Raw genomic sequence first — 19,029 nt, 5'->3', positions numbered from 1 at the left:
TAATTGAGGTGTTTAAAAGGATAAAGGAATTTGATAGGTAAAAGGAGTTGAGGTGCAGACCAGCCATGATCTAACCAGTTAACCGAACAGGCTCAAAGGGTTGAAAGGTCTACCACTGTTGCCCGTTCCTGTTCTTAAACCTTCCTTAAAACCCATCACTTTACTAAATTTTTCTTTACCCTTCCTTATCGCTCCTCCTTTGGCTCAGCATGCATCTTTTTTCACATCTCCATGAGGTGCATTGGAATGTTATTCTGCATTAAAAGTGCTACATAAATGCAAAGTGTTGTTAATTGGTTTGTAAACTGATCTATTTCAGTAAGTGCTGAAGCACATCTTTGATAATGCATTTCTTTCTTTTAAAATCACACACAATCTGATATGTAAATAAAATGCTGAATTAAGCAGATGCATAAATTCACTTCAGCAGCAGAAGCTTTTTGTCTGTAAACTCCAGCTTTATGCAAAGCATGTACCAAGATCTCAAAAAGACTGAATGATAGCCTGAGCAGTGAATGAGAGCAACACTACAGAACAAACTGAATGCTTAGTAATTTGGGGAGGGAAAATCTTAGAAGGACATGCTGAAAATTTTTCTGGAAACAGCACTAGTAGAAAATATTCCTCACTCGTAAGTAACCAACTGAGTATTTTACAACCTAAATAATAGCAGGACAGATGGAAACAAACTTGTGGCCAATGCAATAGGATATGTAATCAATGGGCCTATCCATATAATATAGCATAGACATTTGTGAACCTGAATTATTCGGATTGTTGGGTACATTTGAATCTCTAACAATGGATGGTAAACTTGGCATTGTGGATAATCCACCCATTAAATCCTCAGGCTCATTTTCTCCTCAAAAACAGAATTACCTGGAAAAACTCAGCAGGTCTGGCAGCATCGGCGGGGAAGAAAAGAGTTGACGTTTCGAGTCCTCGTGACCCTTCGACAATCTGTTCTGTCGAAGGGTCATGAGGACTCAAAACGTCAACTCTTCTTCTCCGCCGATGCTGCCAGACCTGCTGAGTTTTTCCAGGTAATTCTGTTTTTGTTTTGGATTTCCAGCATCCGCAGTCTTTTGTTTTTATCATTTTCTCTTCTGTTGACTTTGATTGGACAAGCTGTATAACAGGCCTCAAGACCAAGTTGTGATGGAATACTCTCTACTTGCCTGGATGAGTGCAGCTCCAGCAATACTGAAGAAGCTTGACAGCATCCAGGGCAAAGCAGCCCACTTGGTTGGCACCCCATCCACAAAACTTCACTCTCTCCACCACCGGTGCACAGTAGCAGCAGTGTGTACCATCTACAAGATGCACTGCAGAAACTCACCAAGGCTCCTTAGACAACACCTTCCATAACCCACGAGCACTACCATCTAGAAGGACAAGGGCAGCAGATTGATGGGACCACAATCACCTGGAAGATCCTCTCCAAGTCACTCACCATCCTGACTTGGAAATATATCGCCATTCCTTCACTGTCACTGGGTCAAAACTCTGGAACTCCCTTCCTAACAACACCGTGGCTTTACCTACACCATATGGACAGCAGCGGTTCAAGAAGGCAGCTCACCACCACCTTCTCAAGGGCAATTAGGGATGGGCAATAAATGCTGGCCTAGCCAGCGAAGCTCACATCTCTTGAATGAATAAAAAAAGCTTAATGACTGGTGCTGAAGTACAAATACATTATATAACACTGGTAATCACCATCAACGTCAAGAAAATTATCAAACTAAATATCCTTTTCATCAACATTATTTGAATTTTGAATTTTCGCAAATGTACTTGTTTCGACAGATGCAAATACCTTATCTATTTGGTTCAATTGTTCAAATTCTTTGTGGCCATTGTAGCTTTAGGAGAGATGGAAGGAGCGGTCGAAGTTTGATCTAGCTTTTGCCCATTTTTTGGGCAGGAAATAAGATCCACAACCTACCAATGTTTATCAATGAAAGCATGTGACCAAAACACGCAGGGCTGCGTGTGTTGCTTTACCGGTAGGCCTCTGCCTGAAACGAATACCAGACTTTGCCTATGAAAATAGCTGAGCTAACACCCACTTCAAACCTCTTTGTTAAACTGGATCATGTCTGACAACTGCCAGCCACTGCCCAGCTTCTCGGTCTCCTCCCCTCCCAGGACCTGCTATGAGACTTCATCAGCTTCCATGAAACTAACTTTCACCTGCATCAGGCATTGCCTCTTAAGACCATAAAAAGATAAGAATAAAAGGCATTAAGAATAGAAGTAGTAGACGATCATATGGCCCCTTGAGCCTGCTTCATCATTTGTTACATTCAAGGCTGATTTTCTGCCTCACCTCCATTTTCCTGCCCGCTCCCCATACCCCTTGATTCACTGAGCGATAAAATAATCTGTCTCAGCCTTAAATATATTGAATGATGGAGCATCCACACACCTCTCCGGTAAAGAATTCCAATGATTCACAACCCTCCTAGTGAAGAAATTTCTCCTCATCCAGTCCTAAATAATTATCCCCTTATAAAAATATGTTTTATTCATAAAATTTGTAAAAGTACAGAACATAACAGTTCAGCAGGTCAGTTTTCTTTCAAGATATGATATGAGGTGCCTCACTACACTTGCTGCTACAGTTTACTATTTACCACACACAATTACATTTCATGTCAAACATTCACTAGTCATATAGCCAGCGAGGTTTTACACAGTTTCCAGTCTCTTGGTATGCCATGGCAGAAGGATCTTAGACAGTGACCTTTCCCTATTGAGCCTTTGCCTTGGCTGCCCCAGCACATCCATCATTATGTGATCCTGTACATCAGGAATATGTCAGTCTACAACAATCGATCACTAAATGATCGGCCCTTTAACCTGAGACTGCGCTCTTGTATTCTAGATTCCCGAAAGGAGAAACAATCCCTCAGTGCCTATCCTGCCAAGCCCTATCAAGGTCTTGCATGTTGCAATGAGATCACCTCTCATTCTTCTGAACTCAAGAGAGGTTAGGCCCAATTGGACTAATGCTCCCAGCATACTGCTCGCTCCCCAAAGACGCAAGAGGGTCAAGTTGATGTGGTCTTTTTGTTTGTCAGGTTTAGTGTGGCAGTCCTTGGTGCTGCTTGGTTCACACTCGAATCTATGCATTTATCAGTTTCTACCCCATGAATTCAAAATAGTGATATGGTCATGTTCAACGTAAACTTAATCTGCTTAAACTTAATTGGGCTACCTGTTCACTGAATAGATGGATAATTATAAATCAGCAAAATAAACCAATTGCAATAATTCTTACCCGTCCAATGACTTTGGGGAATGGTCCTCTTTGATTCTCAGGGAACGAAATGGGAGGAGCTATCAACGATCTTTTCCTTCTGTGGAGAATAGAGGTGTTTCCCATCTTCACAGCCTCCTTCAGATAGAAAGGGCAAACATTAAAAATGATTTTTAATACGTATATATGTATCAAAGATTTGAAACACAGCATCTTTTCTATAAAACTACAATCAGAAATATTGTCAGCTGCTTATGACAGTGCAGTGGTGCTGTTTGAATCATGAGTGCATAACTGTAAACTTTTCACATCAGACAATAAGAAACTTGAGAAAAAAAGTGGAGATGAAACAGCCAGTATTGGAGAATGTTCCAGCATTTTGCTAATGCAGTTTACTATTACACTGATTTTAACAGTTTTGCCTGTACATAACATCTGTAAATAACACAATATGCTGCCAAGTTTAGCAATGAATTATATGGGTTATTTAATGAGTGTTAAAGGCTCATATTTCAGCAGTGACTGTGTATCAAACTAATTAGGTCTTTCATTTCAATGAATTAATTTCTAATAAACAAGTAACGCAGACATCTGGTGCTGGCAAAGTGCAGCAGTCTCTAAGCCCAATGTTGCAGCCCAGAGATAACTGGGTAATCACAAAGATACAAATTATTAACAAGCATTAAAAAATGATGTTAACATTCAAACCCTTATTTGGGGGAAAGGGTTGAGGACATCCGAAGACATTTAGTCAAGACTTGAAGTGAATATAAACCAACAATTTATCTGCATTTTTCTTTCAATTTCAATGTATAACAGTCAGTGGGTAAAACAATCTGTAAATTATGGTCCTGTACAATTGCAGTTTGTGAATCAATGTTCCATTTGTATTATACCTTACTAATAAGTTAAAGATTTTGATCATGCATCCCTCAATTTTCTTTTCAAACAGCAGGTTTTTAAAAACTGACCTTTGACATTGTCTAAACATTACTGAAAGAGTAACAGAAAACAGGTCATTCAGCAACTGTGCTGAGATAAGTCAGGCTCACTTTCCAAATGTAGAACCCTACCTTAGAACTAGGAGGGGTCTTATACCTTAAATGTGAACTTGTCTTTCCTTCCTGCAGATGCAGAAAGACCTGATTTCCTCATTGTCCTTGCCTCTGTATTTGTTTGTTAGTACCATCACTCCCTTTTATCTCTGTACATGTATTAGCTCTCAATTGTCCTTCTGCCCCCCAACTCATCCAACATTTCTTGTGCTCTCAGTTTCTATAGCCTCATAGGTTTACCAAAGTTTTGCAAGCTCTTCCTTTCTAGAGTATATACTCAATAAAAGCAATGAAATTAGTTTTGTCTTTTCAAAAACTATTCCACTAGTTTACTGAACCATGTTATCTAGGAATGAAACATCCTTGGGTAGAAAATGAATATAGCAAATAATAAGTGGTTCCTATATGAAAGGTACAGTAAATGAATTCCCACTTGCACGCTGCCTTCTATGTCCTCAGGACATCGCAAAGCCCCTCACAGCAAACAATGTAGCCTAGCCACTGTTGTAATGTATGCAGCAAAATCTCACACAAACAGCAGTGAGATAAATCACAAGATGATATGTTTTAGTGATCTTTGCTAAGGGTTAAATTTTGGACAAGGCATCAGGAGAACTCTCCTGCTTTTTTTCAAAATGTATCTTTTCTATCCACCTGAGGGACCAGACGGGATCTTGAACAAATGTCTCATCTAAAAGATGGCACCTCTAAGGTGATGTTCTGCCTTAGAACTGCGCTATGATGTCATCCAGATAATGTTCTTAAACTCAGGAGTGACACTTGAATTTACAGCCCTCTGATTATTTGACAGGAAAGCTATCATTGGTAATAATGAAGACGACAATGCTTTCAATGACAAGTTAGTTTATTATCTATTTGTCCCATAACACACGTAGTGTGAATCTCCCAGGCAAAAAGAACACAGCTGTCGATGCATATTACAGTTGCATTAATATGTTTCTTTTAGCTTTTCTGTAGGTAGTTGCTATGCCATTATGTTGTTAACCATGTAAAACATTATCACAGAGGACAGCAGTTTCAGGATGCAAAATAATACATGCAATTATTTGTTAGATGTTGGTAATGACATGTTATGAGAGATTTTACATCGTAATTAGAACTTTTTACTTTAGTGTTAACTTAGCTTCTGCATTTGTGCCGTTGTTGCATTAAAATTTTGAAATCAGAGTAAATTTGCTGCAAAAAAATCAAGTACAAAACAGGGCTTATATTGGAATACTGTTCTGGGAACAAGAGTTGTTTCTTTAAGATGAATTCATGCACACAGCTCACAATGCACAAGAAAGAATTAAATTTATGGCACCAGGAAAGGACAATATTAAAGAATATGGTAACCTAGATCATAGAAAGATTCTGTGTTGCCTATAAAACCTGGACTACAATTATAGTTTCTTACCAATTAATATTTTTAGCCACAATCATAGACAGATATTCTATGTGTAGCAAAATCATTGATTTTAAGGAAATGGTAAGTTGCTCTCATCGCACTAGAAAAATAGGCCAGCATCTTCCGGTTGGCGAGTGGGGGCAGGGCCCGCTCGCTGATGCGTAAAATGGCGCAGCATGAAGTCGGGCGCGCGTCCAGATGTCACCTCACGTCATTTAGATTGTCAGTTCGGCGGGCACGCAGCTGGCCTTTCAACGGCCTATTAAGGCTACTAAAAATACAATTGAACTCATTAATGGACCCGCCCGTCCAATCTTAAGGTTGGTGGGCAGGCCGGGAGCCCAGGCGGGCTTGTGAAGAAACATGAAACCTCATCCATGGGCGGGATGAGGTTTCATGAGTGATTTTAAAAATGCAGAATATTTTATAATAAAAGTTATGGACATGTCCCAACTCATGTGACAGTGTCACATGAGGGGACACGGCAAGGAAATTTTTTTTCTAATCTTTATTCAAAGTTTTAAATCGGAGCCGATCTCCCTGAGGCAGCACTTTGCTTCAGGGCGATCTGTGCGCTTTTTTATGCGCATGCTCGAAAGAGCGCACTCCCAGCTGAGGGAATCCCCCCGCCACACCGCTCCCCGCCCCCCCCATTCGAACAGGGAGCGCATAGCCCGCCCACGTAAAATGGCAACGTGCCCCCAACTTGCGGCGCTGATCGGGAGCCTGCCCACTCGCACCCACTCCCGCATTCCATCCCCCCTCCCCCCCACTACCGACAGGGGGAAATTGTTGCCCATAATGATAGATTTTTCTTTTCAAATCTGTAAAAATATACAATTGCAATGTATGTGATTAACAAAAGGAAATCCATCCATAGGTTGTTTTTAAAAAGGGATTGAACTTAAGTGAGTGTAGAACAAGAAAGGACCATCAAGCCTTTATGATTTCCTTGAGATGTCTCTAAGTTGAGGACTAACATTGTTCAAAATCTTTACCTGTGTGCTAAGTTTTTGGCTGTTAAAACATACCCCTTTCATTTTCCAGCTTTGCAAATGTACTCTTCATTGTTCAAGTGTGTTTGAGGTTCAAATATACATAAACTTACATTTACATACAGTAACCTGCAGCTTCCATTCTTTGGTTCACACCTCTAATCGGTTTAGATACCTTTCAGTGTTATTAATCTCTCTATTTATAACATGGCCACAGATGGTTGGGAGAGAGGAACTTGGTGAAATTACAATCACCAGGAAGTTGCACTGTGCAAATTGATGGAGCTGCAACTGACATGTCTCCAGGTCATGATGGATTTCATCCTAAGGTCAAAAGAGGAGGCAAATGAGGTAGTAGATGTGTTGATGTTAATTTCCCAAATTTCATTAGATTCTGGAAAAGTTCCATCAGGCTGAAAAGTAGAAAATATAATCCCTTTATTCAAGAAGGGAGGGAGTCAGAAAACAAGAAGCTATAGGCCAATTAGCTTGATGTCTGTCATGGGGAAGGTGTTAGAATCAATCATTAAGGAGGTTATAGATGGACACTAAGAAAAACTCAAGGTAATCAAGAAGAGTCAGCATGGCTTTGTGAAAGGGAAATCGTGATTAACCAATTTACTGGAGTTCTTTGAAGGATTAACAGGTGCTGTGGATAAAGGGGAGCTGCTAGACATTCTGTACTTGGATTTCCTGAAGGCATGTGATAAGGTGCCACAAAGATTATCTTGGACAATGAAAGCTCATGGTATAGGGGGTAACATATTAGCATGGATAGACGATTGGTTGGCTTTTAGAAAACAGAGAGTATGCATAATGGGTCTCTTTCTGATTGGCAGGATGTGATGAGTGAAGTCCTGCAAGGGTCTATATTGGGGCCTCAACTTTTTACAATTGACATCAATGACTTAGATGAGGGGAGTGAGGGCATGGTTGCTAAATTTGTAGATGACAGAAAGATAGGTAGGAAAATATGTTGTGATGAGGTCATAAGGAGGTTGCAGATGCACATAGATAGGTTCAGTGAACGGGCAAAAATCTGGCAGATGGAATATAATGTGGGAAAATGTTAATTTGTTCACTTTGGTAGGGAGAATTAAAAAGCAGAGTATTACTTAAACAATGAATGGCTGCAGAATTCAGAAGTGCAGAGGGATCTAGGTGTTCTAGTACATGAGTCACAAAAAGTTAGTTTGCAGGTACAGCAAGTAATTAAGAAGGCTAATGGAATACTATCCTTTATTACAAAAGGAATTAAACATAAAAATAAGGATAAAAGCAAAATACTGCAGATGCTGGAAATCTGAAACAAAAACAGAAAATGCTGGAAAAGCTCAGCAGGTCTAGCAGCATCTGAGGAGAGAGAAACAGAATTAACGTTTCGAGTCCATATGACCCTTTCTCAAAACAGGTTATACAGACTTGAAACGTTAACTCTGTTTCTCTCTCCACAGATGTTGCTAGGCCTGCTGAGTTTTTCCAGCATTTTCTGTTTTTGCATAAAAGTAAGGATGTTATACTTCAATTATACAGGGCATTGGTGAGACTGCATCTCGAACACTGTGTGTAGTTTTGGTCTCCTTATTTAAGGAAGGATGTAAATGCATTGGAGGTGGTTTGGAGGAGGTTTACTAGATTGATACCTGGAATGGGCGATTTGTCTTATGAGGAAAGGTTGGACAGGCTTGCTTCCACTGGAGTTTAGGAAGGTGAAAGATGACTTGATTGAAATATATAAGATTCTGAACAGTCTCGACGAGGTGGATGTAGAAAGGATGTTTCCTCTGCTGGGTGAGTCCAGAACTAGGGGACACTGTTTTAAAATTAGGGGACACCTTTTTTAGGACAGAGCTGAGAATTTTTTTCTCTGAGGGTTCTTCAACTTTGGAACTCTCTGCCTCAGAAGGCGATGGAGGCGGGGTCATTGAATATTTCTAAGGCGGAGGTAGATAGATTCTTGTTAAGCAAGGGAATCAAAGGTTATCAGGTGTAGATGGGAATGTGGAATTTGAAACACAAACAGATCAGCCATGATCCTATTGAACTGTGGAGTAGCCATGATCCTATTGAACTGCGGACTAGGCTTGAGGGAAAGAATGGCCTACATCTGCTCCTGTTTCATATGTTCGTATAGCTTGCTGTCATTAGCAAATTTTGGAACAATACAGTAACTGCCATCCACACTTTATGAATGGTATAGGAAAAGGAAGTACAAATTCTACTTGCCTAATTCCATTAGGCATGACACTCTGGGTAGGACTTTTAAAAATGTATCCCAACTTCCTTCTTTCTTTTGCTAAGTCAGTTTTCAATCCAATTAGCTTCCTAAGAAGAGATTTTTTTAAAACCTGACTGCCAACAATTGGAGAGATTGGAAAGGGGGAGTAAACACAAGATATCTTGGACAATAAATGATAATTTAGAAGTACCAAAATAAAATTAGTATAATTATAGGTTCCATTGTACAAAGAGTGTAAGACCACAGTTGTAAAGCGACACATCAGTCAAATTTTAATTTAAGGTACAAATCAGGTAGGCAGAGACTGAGATGGATGGCAAACTGTCTAAGACCTCAATAAGGTGAGGCCCAGGCAAGTTTAACAGCCGGGCCTCATCCACATGTCCCTGGTCATTTGCGTGCATGAAACTGATGGAAATTGAAAGCTGGATGGCAGGCAGAAAATTGCCATTGCTGTGGTCAAAAGCAGTGCACTCAGGTAAGGAGAGAGTTGGAGGGGCACAGGTGTGTGGGACAGAGGAGACTCACAGGACAATTTTAACCTCATTCATCTGGTGGGAACCTGACAGAATTGGCTGCTGCCAATGGTTTTGCAGTCCAACCAATTTTACTCTCAAGCAGTGGAGTTAAGATTTATAATTGTCCCTCATAATTTTCTGAGTGGGGCCCAGAGGAGCATTCCTGGTTTTCCTAGCCTTAAAAGGAAAGTAAAATAAAAGCTTAAAGACTTACCTCTCTGAGCAATTTCTGTCCCTGCTCATTACTCCTGCAAAAAAAAACAGCAGCTTCCCTGTTCAGGTACTTTTCAAAATAGCAGTTGGGCCCAGATGTGGTCATCAGAGCCTGATCTGCATAGTTAAAGGATGGCACCAGTTTCCCGTGACATCTCTCAAGTTTGGTCAAGATGCAGGTTAAAATTGATGATGGTTGGAAAGGAGTGAGATATTGGCATGTAAGTCTCCAAGACGATTTTAAATGCTCTGTCACCTGGTTCATGCCCCAATTGCTTGCAGCAGAAATTAAGATGGTGGTCATGTTTGCTTGCTCTTGCAGTAGCTGGCCCTCACTTATCTAAGAATGATTGTGACAGATAAAAACTTAGATACGTTGCTCCTACAACTCTAATGATAAGGGTCTTGCCAGTAACAGTTAATAAATATGAGTACTTAAGTAGTTTCATATTAAACAGTTTCACTGTTGATATCTGCCAAAACTTGCAAGCTCTGCTTGGATTTCTCCACAGTTGAGAAACAAATTTGAAAAGATTTTTGACTGACAGTTTTAAAATGCAATGTTATAACTTCCAATAGAGCAACCATTTTTGTGTGCTCAAACAAGATTTACTATTAGCTCAGCTGGTGTAATTATTTGGCTCTGCTGATGTGTGTTAATCCTATGAGACAGGAGGTACTTAGTGTCAAAATCATAATTTGTTTTTAGTCACTAAGGGTATTAAGGCACTAGTGTACTTTAATTTGGTGTTATTGATGGCAGATTTGCTAATTCTGTTATTTTATAGCTAACAAATAAATTAAAGAAAATGTGCAGTGACATTTCTGTTGCTCCACCATGGTATCAATGAGATTTTATTTTCATAGAATTACTGCTTGCCTCTTGCATTTTAACTGCCTTTGCAAACTTTATTCTCTGACAATCATTGGATCCACTGTCACACCTGTTAATATACCTGTGCACAGAGCATCTTTTGAGATGCCTATGACAAAAGAATTGTGGTACTTATGCTTAGTGGCCTACAGGTTAAGTAATGCCCGTTATTTTAAAGTTTTCATGCTCATTTACAAATACATTCATGGCTTCACCCCTCCCTATATCGGTAATATTCTTTAGCCCTGCAAGCCTCCGTGATATCTGCGTTCCGCCAATTTTGGTTTCTTGACCACCCCCAATTTTAATCTCTTCACCATTACTGGCAGTGCTTTCAACTGCTAAGATCCAAAGCTCTGGAATTCCCTCTCTGAACCACTCTGCCCTAAGATCGCCATATGTTCAGTGCCAAATTGTGTTTAGTAACACTTCTGAGAAATGCATTAAGACTACCATAGAGCAGAGCCTGCAACTCTCTCTGCCATTTAGCAAAGCTTTACTCTGCATCAGCTCTTCAACAATGACATACATTTATCGTAGGAAAAGTTCCCAAATTTCCCTTTATGTATAGAATTTCTCATTAAGGAAGAATTATTTACAGTCCCAAAAAATTCACTTCAGTTCCTGTCACAATGCCTGTGTAAGAGTGAGTTGCAAAATCATTTCTAAATCTGAACTGATCCAGTAAGGACAACATAGGTTTGAATTGAGCTCAAGACAGCAGGTCTACTTGTTCCATGTACAATAAACCAGAATCCAAGTTCGGATGTAATCCACTGAACTTTGGAACACAGCCAAGTGACATCAAACCTGCCATCAAATTCAATATTACGAGAAAAATTCTGTTCCTAATTTGTTTCCAATTTGGCTTGAATGTCCTGCAATTGAAAATTGTACCATTCCACAGCAAACCCAAACTGTAAGTGGTTGAACCAACGTGGATTATTTTGAATTTTGTGGTCTGAACTTGCACTAGTCACTGATAAAAATCATATATTGAACACATTATTTATTAAAACAACAACCTAGACTTATACAGCACTTACAACAATTAAAATATCCTAATGTTCTTGACTGGGACATTATAAAATGAAATATGAGAGTAAGTCATATAAGGAGATATTAGGGCAGGTGACTAAAAGCTTGGTCAAAGAGCAAGACATAACATAAGAAATAGGAGGAGTAGGTCATTCAGTCCCTGGAGCCTGCTCCACCATACTGTAAGATCATGGCTAATCTAATTGCTGCCTTAACTCCATTTTCCTGCCTGTCTCCCCCATAACACTTGACACCCTTGTTAGTCAAAAATCTGTCTAACTCAGCCTTGAATATATTCAGTGACACTGCCTCCAATACTCTGAGGTAATGAATCCCAAAGACTAAAGACCCTGTGAAAGAAGACATTCCTTACCTTCCCCTTAAATAGGAGACCTCTTATTTTGAAACTGTGCCTCCTAACTCTAGATTCCCCCGTGTGGAGGAGCCCCATCAGAAGCTTATATGTTTCAATAAGTTCACCTCTCATTCCTCTAAACTCCAATGAGTATAGGCCCAACTTCTCAACCTTTTCTCATAAGACAACCTCTTCATCCCAGGAATCAATCTAGTAATATAAGCAAATTACTGCAGATGCTGGAAATCTGAAACAAAAACAAAAATTGCTGGAGAAATTCAGCAGGTCTGACAGCATCTGCGGAGAGGAACACAGTTGACATTTCGAGTCCATATGATGCCTCATCAGAACTAAGGAAATAGAGAAATAAGGTGAATCAATCTAGTGAAACTTTTCTGAACTGCCTCCAATGCAAATAAATCCCTCACTTAATAAGGAGGCTAAAACTATATGCAGTCCTCTGGGTGCAGTCTCAACAACGCCCTGAACAGTTGTAGCACAACTTCCCTACTATCATATTCCATCCTGGTTGCAATAAAGACTAATATTCCATTTGCCTTCTCAATTACTTGCTGTACCTGCATGCTAACATTTTGTGAATCATATACGAGGTCCCTCTGTACTGCAGCACCCTGCGGAGTCTCTCCATTTAAATAATATTCTGTTTTTCTATCCTTCCTGCCAAAGTGGACAACTTCACATTTTCACACGTTATATTCCATCTGCCAAGTTTTTGCCCACTCACTTAACCTAGCTATATCCCTCTGCAGGCTCTTTGTATCTTCCTCACAACTTGCTCTCCGATCTATCTTTGTATTTTCAGCAAATTTGGCCTACAATACACTTCATCCAAGTCATTAATATAGATTGTAAATAGTTGGGACCCTAGCAAAGTTCCCTGTGGCACTCTATTACAGTTTGCCTCCCTGAAAATAACTCATGTATCCAAACTCTTTTTCTCGTTAGCTAACCAGACTTCTACCCCTGTAAATATATTACCACAACACCATGAGCTTTTGTCTTATGTAATAACCTTTTATGTGGCACATCATCAAATGCCTTTTGGAATTCCATATACACTACATCTTCTGGTTCTTATTTATCCACCCTGTTTGTTACATTCTCAAGGAACACTAATAAATTTGTCAAACATGATTTCCCTTTCATAGAACGATGTTGACTCTGCCTGCTTGCATTATGATTTCTTAAATGTCCTGCTACTACTTTCTTAATAATGGATTCCAGCATTTTCCCACTTACAGATATTAGACTAACTGGCCTATAGTTTCCTATCTCAATCCTTTCTTGAATAGAGGCATTACATTTGAGGTTTTCCAATCTGCTGGGACCATTCCAGAATCTAGGGAAGTTTGGAAGATTACACTAATGCATATACTATCTCTGCAGCCACTTCTTTTCAGTCCCTAGGTTGCAGGCCTTCAGGCTCAGGGAACTTGTCAGCCTTTAGTCCCATTAGTTTACCTAGCTCTTTCTATCTACTGATAGTAATTGTTGTAAGTTCTTCCCTCCCTTTTGCCCTTTGATTTTCTAATATTCTTGGGATGCTTTTTGTGTCTTCTACTGTGAAAGCAGATACAAAGTACTTTTTTTTATTCATTCATGGGATGTGGGCCTCATTGGCTGGGCCAGCATTTATTGCCCATCCTTAATTGCCCTTGAAAAGGTGGTGGTAAGCTGCCTTCTGTTCAAAGTCCTTGCTATCTTTTGTTTCAATTATTAAATTCCCCAGTCTCACTTTCTAATGGGCTAACACTTACTTTAGCTACTCTCTTCCTTTTATATACTTGTAGAAACTCTTACTACCTGTTTTTATACTTCTTGCTAGTTTATTCTCATATTCTAATTTCCCCCTTGTTTTTAGTCAGCTTTTGCTGGTTTCTAAAATGTTCTCAATCTTCTGGCCTACCACTAATCTTCGCAGCATAGAACACCTTTTCTTTCAATTTAATACCATTGTTAACTTCCTTAGTTAGCCATGGATGGTTCATCCTTCTCATAGAGTCTTTCTTTCTCAATTGAATATACCTTTGTTGAAATTTATGAAATATCTCCTTAAGTGCTTGCCACAGTTTCTCTATCATTTTGACTTTTAGCCTATTTTCCCAGAGCATTGTAGCCAAGTCTGTGTTCATATCTCAGTAATTACCTTTATTTATGTTTCAGACCCAAGTTTCTCACTGTCAAACTAAATGCTATCATCACTCTTGCCTGCAGCATCCTGAGCTATGAGATCATTAATTAATCCTGTCTCATTACGCATTATCAGGTCTAAATCAGCCTATTCTGTGGTTGGTTCCAGAATGTATTGTTCTAAGAAACTGTCCTGAATATCCTCCAGGGTACTCATCCTCAGGGTGACCTTTGACAATTTGATTAGTCAAATCTACATGAAGATTAAAATCATACACGATTATTGCAGTTCCTTTCTTGCAAGCGCCCATTATTTTTTGATTTTGTCATCATTGTCAGTCCCTCAAAATAAGGACGATGCCTGCCAGGCTTCACGTATTGTGTGTCCTCAGGTGACTCAGCAGGCCAATCCTGGAGCAGAGGCCAATTCTGGTCTTTGCGCAGAGGACAAGAGCTGCGCTGAGGAAGGGGGATTCTCAGGTATGGGCTCTGCTCTCCCTCATTCTGCTTTTGTCACTTATCCACACCAGAGTTTATACCATCAGTTTCAGGCTGCGTTGCAGCTTGTTGGATGAAGTGCTGCCATAGGGCACGGTTTGTAATGAGCTCCTCCCACACACTTATGTCAATTTTCCCTCTTTCCAATGTGGCCTACCAAGTATCCTTAAGGGTTTCCTCTGTCCTCCTTGAAATCGGGTGCCATCTCTAAGTGTGAAAAGAGAACTTCTTTCGGAGGCCAATTATTTGACACTTGGATGCCCAGAGCAGCAGAACTGATTTTGCATGGAGGGACTGACTTTGATGAGGATTCTGGAGTTTGTTCATCTCTTTTCCCAGTTAACTTTGAGTATCCTGAGGAGGTGCTGCTGGTGGAAATTCTCCAGTGACTGGAGGTGCCTCTGGTAGGTGTTGTAATTTTCACTGCCATTTAGAAGGATGGTGACAAACAACAGCATTGTCGATTAAAGCCTTTATCCTGTTATGGAGATCTCTGTTGTCAAAGATCCGTTTGTGCACTTTTTGGAAGGTTGTGCTGGCAGAAATGATTCTGTGCTGGATCCCCACTACGATGGCAACCTTTTGAGAAAAGTAGCTGCTGAGATAAGAGAAGTGTTCAGCAACTTCTAAAGTCTCCTTATCAATAACAATAGCTGGGGATGTAGGTGCTTATACAGGGGAGGGCTGGATTTTTCTCTTGCTGTTGAGTGAGAGACCAACCCTTTTGTATGTAAAATTGAAGAGGTTGAGGGTGGTCTGAATGTCGAGTGCAGTATGAGCCACAACTGCACAGTCATCGGCATATTGTAAGTCATGGATATGCTGGAGGGTCACCTTAGTCTTGGCTCTCAGCCTGTTGAGGTTGAAAAGTTTCCTAAACAAAAACAGAATTACCTGGAAAAACTCAGCAGGTCTGGCAGCATTGGCAGAGAAGAAAAGAGTTGACGTTTCGAGTCCTCATGACCCTTCAACAGAACTAGGTGAATCCAAGGAAGGGGTGAAATATAAGCTGGTTTAAGGTGTGTGTGTGTGTGTGTGTGTGTGTGTGGGGCGGGGGGGGGGGAGGGAGAAGAGAAGTGGAGGGGGGTGGTGTGGTTGTAGGGACAAACAAGCAGCGATAGAAGCAGATCATCAAAAGATGTCACAGACAACAGAACAAAAGAACACATAGGTGTTGAAGTTGGTGATATTATCTAAACGAATGTGCTAATTAAGAATGGATGGTAGGGCACTCAAGGTATAGCTCTAGTGGGGGTGGGAGAGTATAAAAGATTTAAAATATTAAAAAATAATGGAAATAGGTGGGAAAAGAAAAATCTATATAATTTGTTGGAAAAAAACAAAAGGAAGGGGAAAGAAACAGAAAGGGGTGGGGATGGAGGAGGGCGCTCAAGACCTAAAGTTGTTGAATTCAATATTCAGTCCGGAAGGCTGTAAAGTGCCTAGTCGGAAGATGAGGTGTTGTTCCTCCAATTTGCGTTGGGCTTCACTGGAACAATGCAGCAAGCCAAGGACAGACATGTGGGCAAGGGAGCAGGGTGGAGTGTTAAAATGGCAAGCGACAGGGAGGTTTGGGTCATTCTTGCGGACAGATCGCAGGTGTTCTGCAAAGCGGTTGCCCAGTTTACGTTTGGTCTCTCCAATGTAGAGGAGACCACACTGGGAGCAATGAATGCAGTAGACTAAGTTGGGGGAAATGCAAATGAAATGCTGCTTCACTTGAAAGGAGTGTTTAGGCCCTTGGACGGTGAGGAGAGAGGAAGTGAAGGGGCAGGTGTTACATCTTTTGCGTGGGCATGGGGTGGTGCCATAGGAGGAGGTTGAGGAGTAGGGGGTGATGGAGGAGTGGACCAGGGTGTCCTGGAGGGAACGATCCCTACGGAATGCCGACAGGGGGGTGAAGGGAAGATGTGTTTGGTGGTGGCATCATGCTGGAGTTGGCGGAGGCTGGTGGGGTGATAAGTGAGGACAAGGGGGACACTATCATGTTTCTGGGAGGGAGGAGAAGGTGTGAGGGCGGATGCGTGGGAGATGGGCCGGACACGGTTGAGGGCCCTGTCAACGACCGTGGGTGGAAAACCTCAGTTAAGGAAGAAGGAGGACATGTCAGAGGAACTGTTTTTGAAGGTAGCGTCATCAGAACAGATGCGACGGAGGCGAAGGAACTAAGAGAATGGGATAGAGTCCTTACAGGAAGCGGGGTGTGAGGAACTGTAGTCAAGGTAGCTGTGGGAGTCAGTAGGTTTGTAATGGATATTGGTGGACAGTCTATCACCAGAGATTGAGACAGAGAGGTCAAGGAAGGGAAGGGAAGTGTCAGAGATGGACCACGTGAAAATGATGGAGGGGTGGAGATTGGAAGCAAAATTAATAAATTTTTCCGACGAGAGCATGAAGCAGCACCGAAGTAATCATCGATGTACCGGAGAAAGAGTTGTGGAATGGGGCTGGAGTAGGACTGCAACAAGGAATGTTCCACATACCCCATAAAGAGACATAGCTGGGGCCTATGTGGGTACCCATAGCCACACCTTTTATTTGGAGGAAGTGAGAGGAGTTGAAGGAGAAATTGTTCAGTGTGAGAACAAGTTCAGCCAGACGGAGGAGAGTAGTGGTGGATGGGGATTGTTCGGGCCTCTGTTCGAGGAAGAAGCTAAGGGCCCTCAGACCATCCTGGTGGGGGATGGAGGTGTAGAGGGATTGGACGTCCATGGTGAAGAGGAAGCGGTTGGGGCCAAGGAACTGGAAATTGTTGATGTGACATAAGGTGTCAGAGGAATCACGGATGAAGGTGGGAAGGGACTGGACAAGGGGAGAGAGAAGGGAGTCAAGATAACGAGAAATGAGTTCTGTGGGGCAGGAGCAAGCTGACACGATCGGTCTACCAGGACAGTTCTGTTTGTGGATTTTGGGTAGGAGGTAGAAGTGGGGCGTCCGAGGTTGGGCGACTATCAGGTTGGAAGCTGTGGGAGGAAGATCCCCAGAGGAGATGAGGTCAGTGATAGACCTGGAAACAATGGCTTGATGTTCAGTGGTGGGATCATGGTCCAGGGAGAGGTAGGAGGAAGTGTCTGCGAGTTGACGCTCAGCCTCCGCGAGGTAGAGGTCAGTGCGCCAGACAACAACAGCACCACCCTTGTCAGTGGGTTTGATGACAATGTCAGGGTTGGACCTGAGAGAATGGAGTGCAGTAAGTTCAGAGAGAGACAGGTTAGAATGGGTGAGAGGAGCAGAGAAATTGAGACGACTAATGTCGCGCCGACAGTTCTCAATGAAAAGATCAAGAGAAGGTAAGAATCCAGAGGGAGGGGACCAGGTGGAGGGAGAATATTGGAGGTGGGTGAAAGGATCCGTTGAACGGGGAGAGGACTCCTGCCCAAAGAAGTGAGCCCGGAGACGAAGACGGCGGAAGAAGAGTTCAGCATCATGCCGAGCCCGAAATTCATTGAGGTGAAGGCGTAAGGGTATGAAACTAAGTCCTTTGCTGAGCACTGAACATTCAGCATCGGAGAGGGGAAGTTCAGGGGGTATAGTGAATACACGGCTGGGGCTGGGATTGGAAGATGGGGTGGGGACGGAGGGACAGGCAGGGATGGAGGGTCCTAGATGGGTGTTGGTGTCGATGAGTTGTTGGAGCTTGCTTTCCTTAGCACTTGAGAGAAAGAGAAAAAGTTTCTTGTTGAGGCGTCGGATGAGACGAAGAATAAAATGAAACTGGGGGCACGCGCAGCTTTGAAAAAGGGTACGGCGGTGCTGCTGTAGGGAGAGGTCGAGTGTGTTCATATGGCGGTGCATGGCACTGAGTGTGGATCTCAGAATGTGACGGGAACAGCAGTCCGAGAAACGTTTTATGTCCCGGAGATACCTGTAATCCTGGGTGGGTTTGAAACATGAGGGGTGAAATTTCAGCTGAAATCCACGTGGGGTAAGTTGGAGACGGAGACAGTCACTGAGAAAGGCGATATGGCTGTGAAGCCATAAAAAAGTTTCCTGTTGAGTCAAAGCTCAATCATGGCCCCTTGAGGAAGTTGGTCATGAATGAGTTCCAAGACCAGGCTGAGGTAGAGAGTGAAGAGAGTTGACGCAATCCCAGTCTTGCTTGACACCCATCTAGATATGAATGTACTCAGTCTGCAATATATTGCAAAGTATGGTTGCTGTCATTACACACTTTTTGGTGTATACTCTGTCCTATAGTGTGGCTATTGTTAGGGGGGCTATTACTACTTTCACAGGTGACTTCTTTCCTTTTCTATTTGTTCTCTCCACCCAAACTGATTCTACATCTTGATCTTCTGAACTAAGATAATTTCTGTACTGATCTTATCCTTTATTAACAGAGCTACCCCACCTCCTTTTCCTTTCCTCCTATCTTTCCAAAATGTCAAATACCCTTGAATATTCAATTCCCAGTCTTGGT

The 19,029-nt window shown here is 41.7% G+C and overlaps 1 protein-coding gene across 2 annotated transcripts in view; it reads right to left on the bottom strand.

Moving 5' to 3' along the window:
• cdh13 (cadherin 13, H-cadherin (heart)) overlaps positions 1 to 19,029 on the bottom strand; it is a 1,064,070-nt gene that overhangs the window by 683,909 nt on the left and 361,132 nt on the right. For both annotated transcript variants that reach the window (XM_041191002.1, XM_041191003.1), the window contains exon 4: positions 3,287 to 3,403. In XM_041191002.1, the coding sequence (XP_041046936.1) occupies positions 3,287 to 3,403 (117 nt within the window). The remainder of the gene's footprint in view (positions 1 to 3,286; positions 3,404 to 19,029) is intronic.

This window comes from Carcharodon carcharias, chromosome 7, assembly GCF_017639515.1.
Source record: "Carcharodon carcharias isolate sCarCar2 chromosome 7, sCarCar2.pri, whole genome shotgun sequence".
In the NCBI taxonomy this organism is placed as follows: domain Eukaryota; kingdom Metazoa; phylum Chordata; class Chondrichthyes; order Lamniformes; family Lamnidae; genus Carcharodon; species Carcharodon carcharias.
Note: the sequence above shows the minus strand (reverse complement) of the source record. Positions and strands in the feature narration are given on the sequence as shown.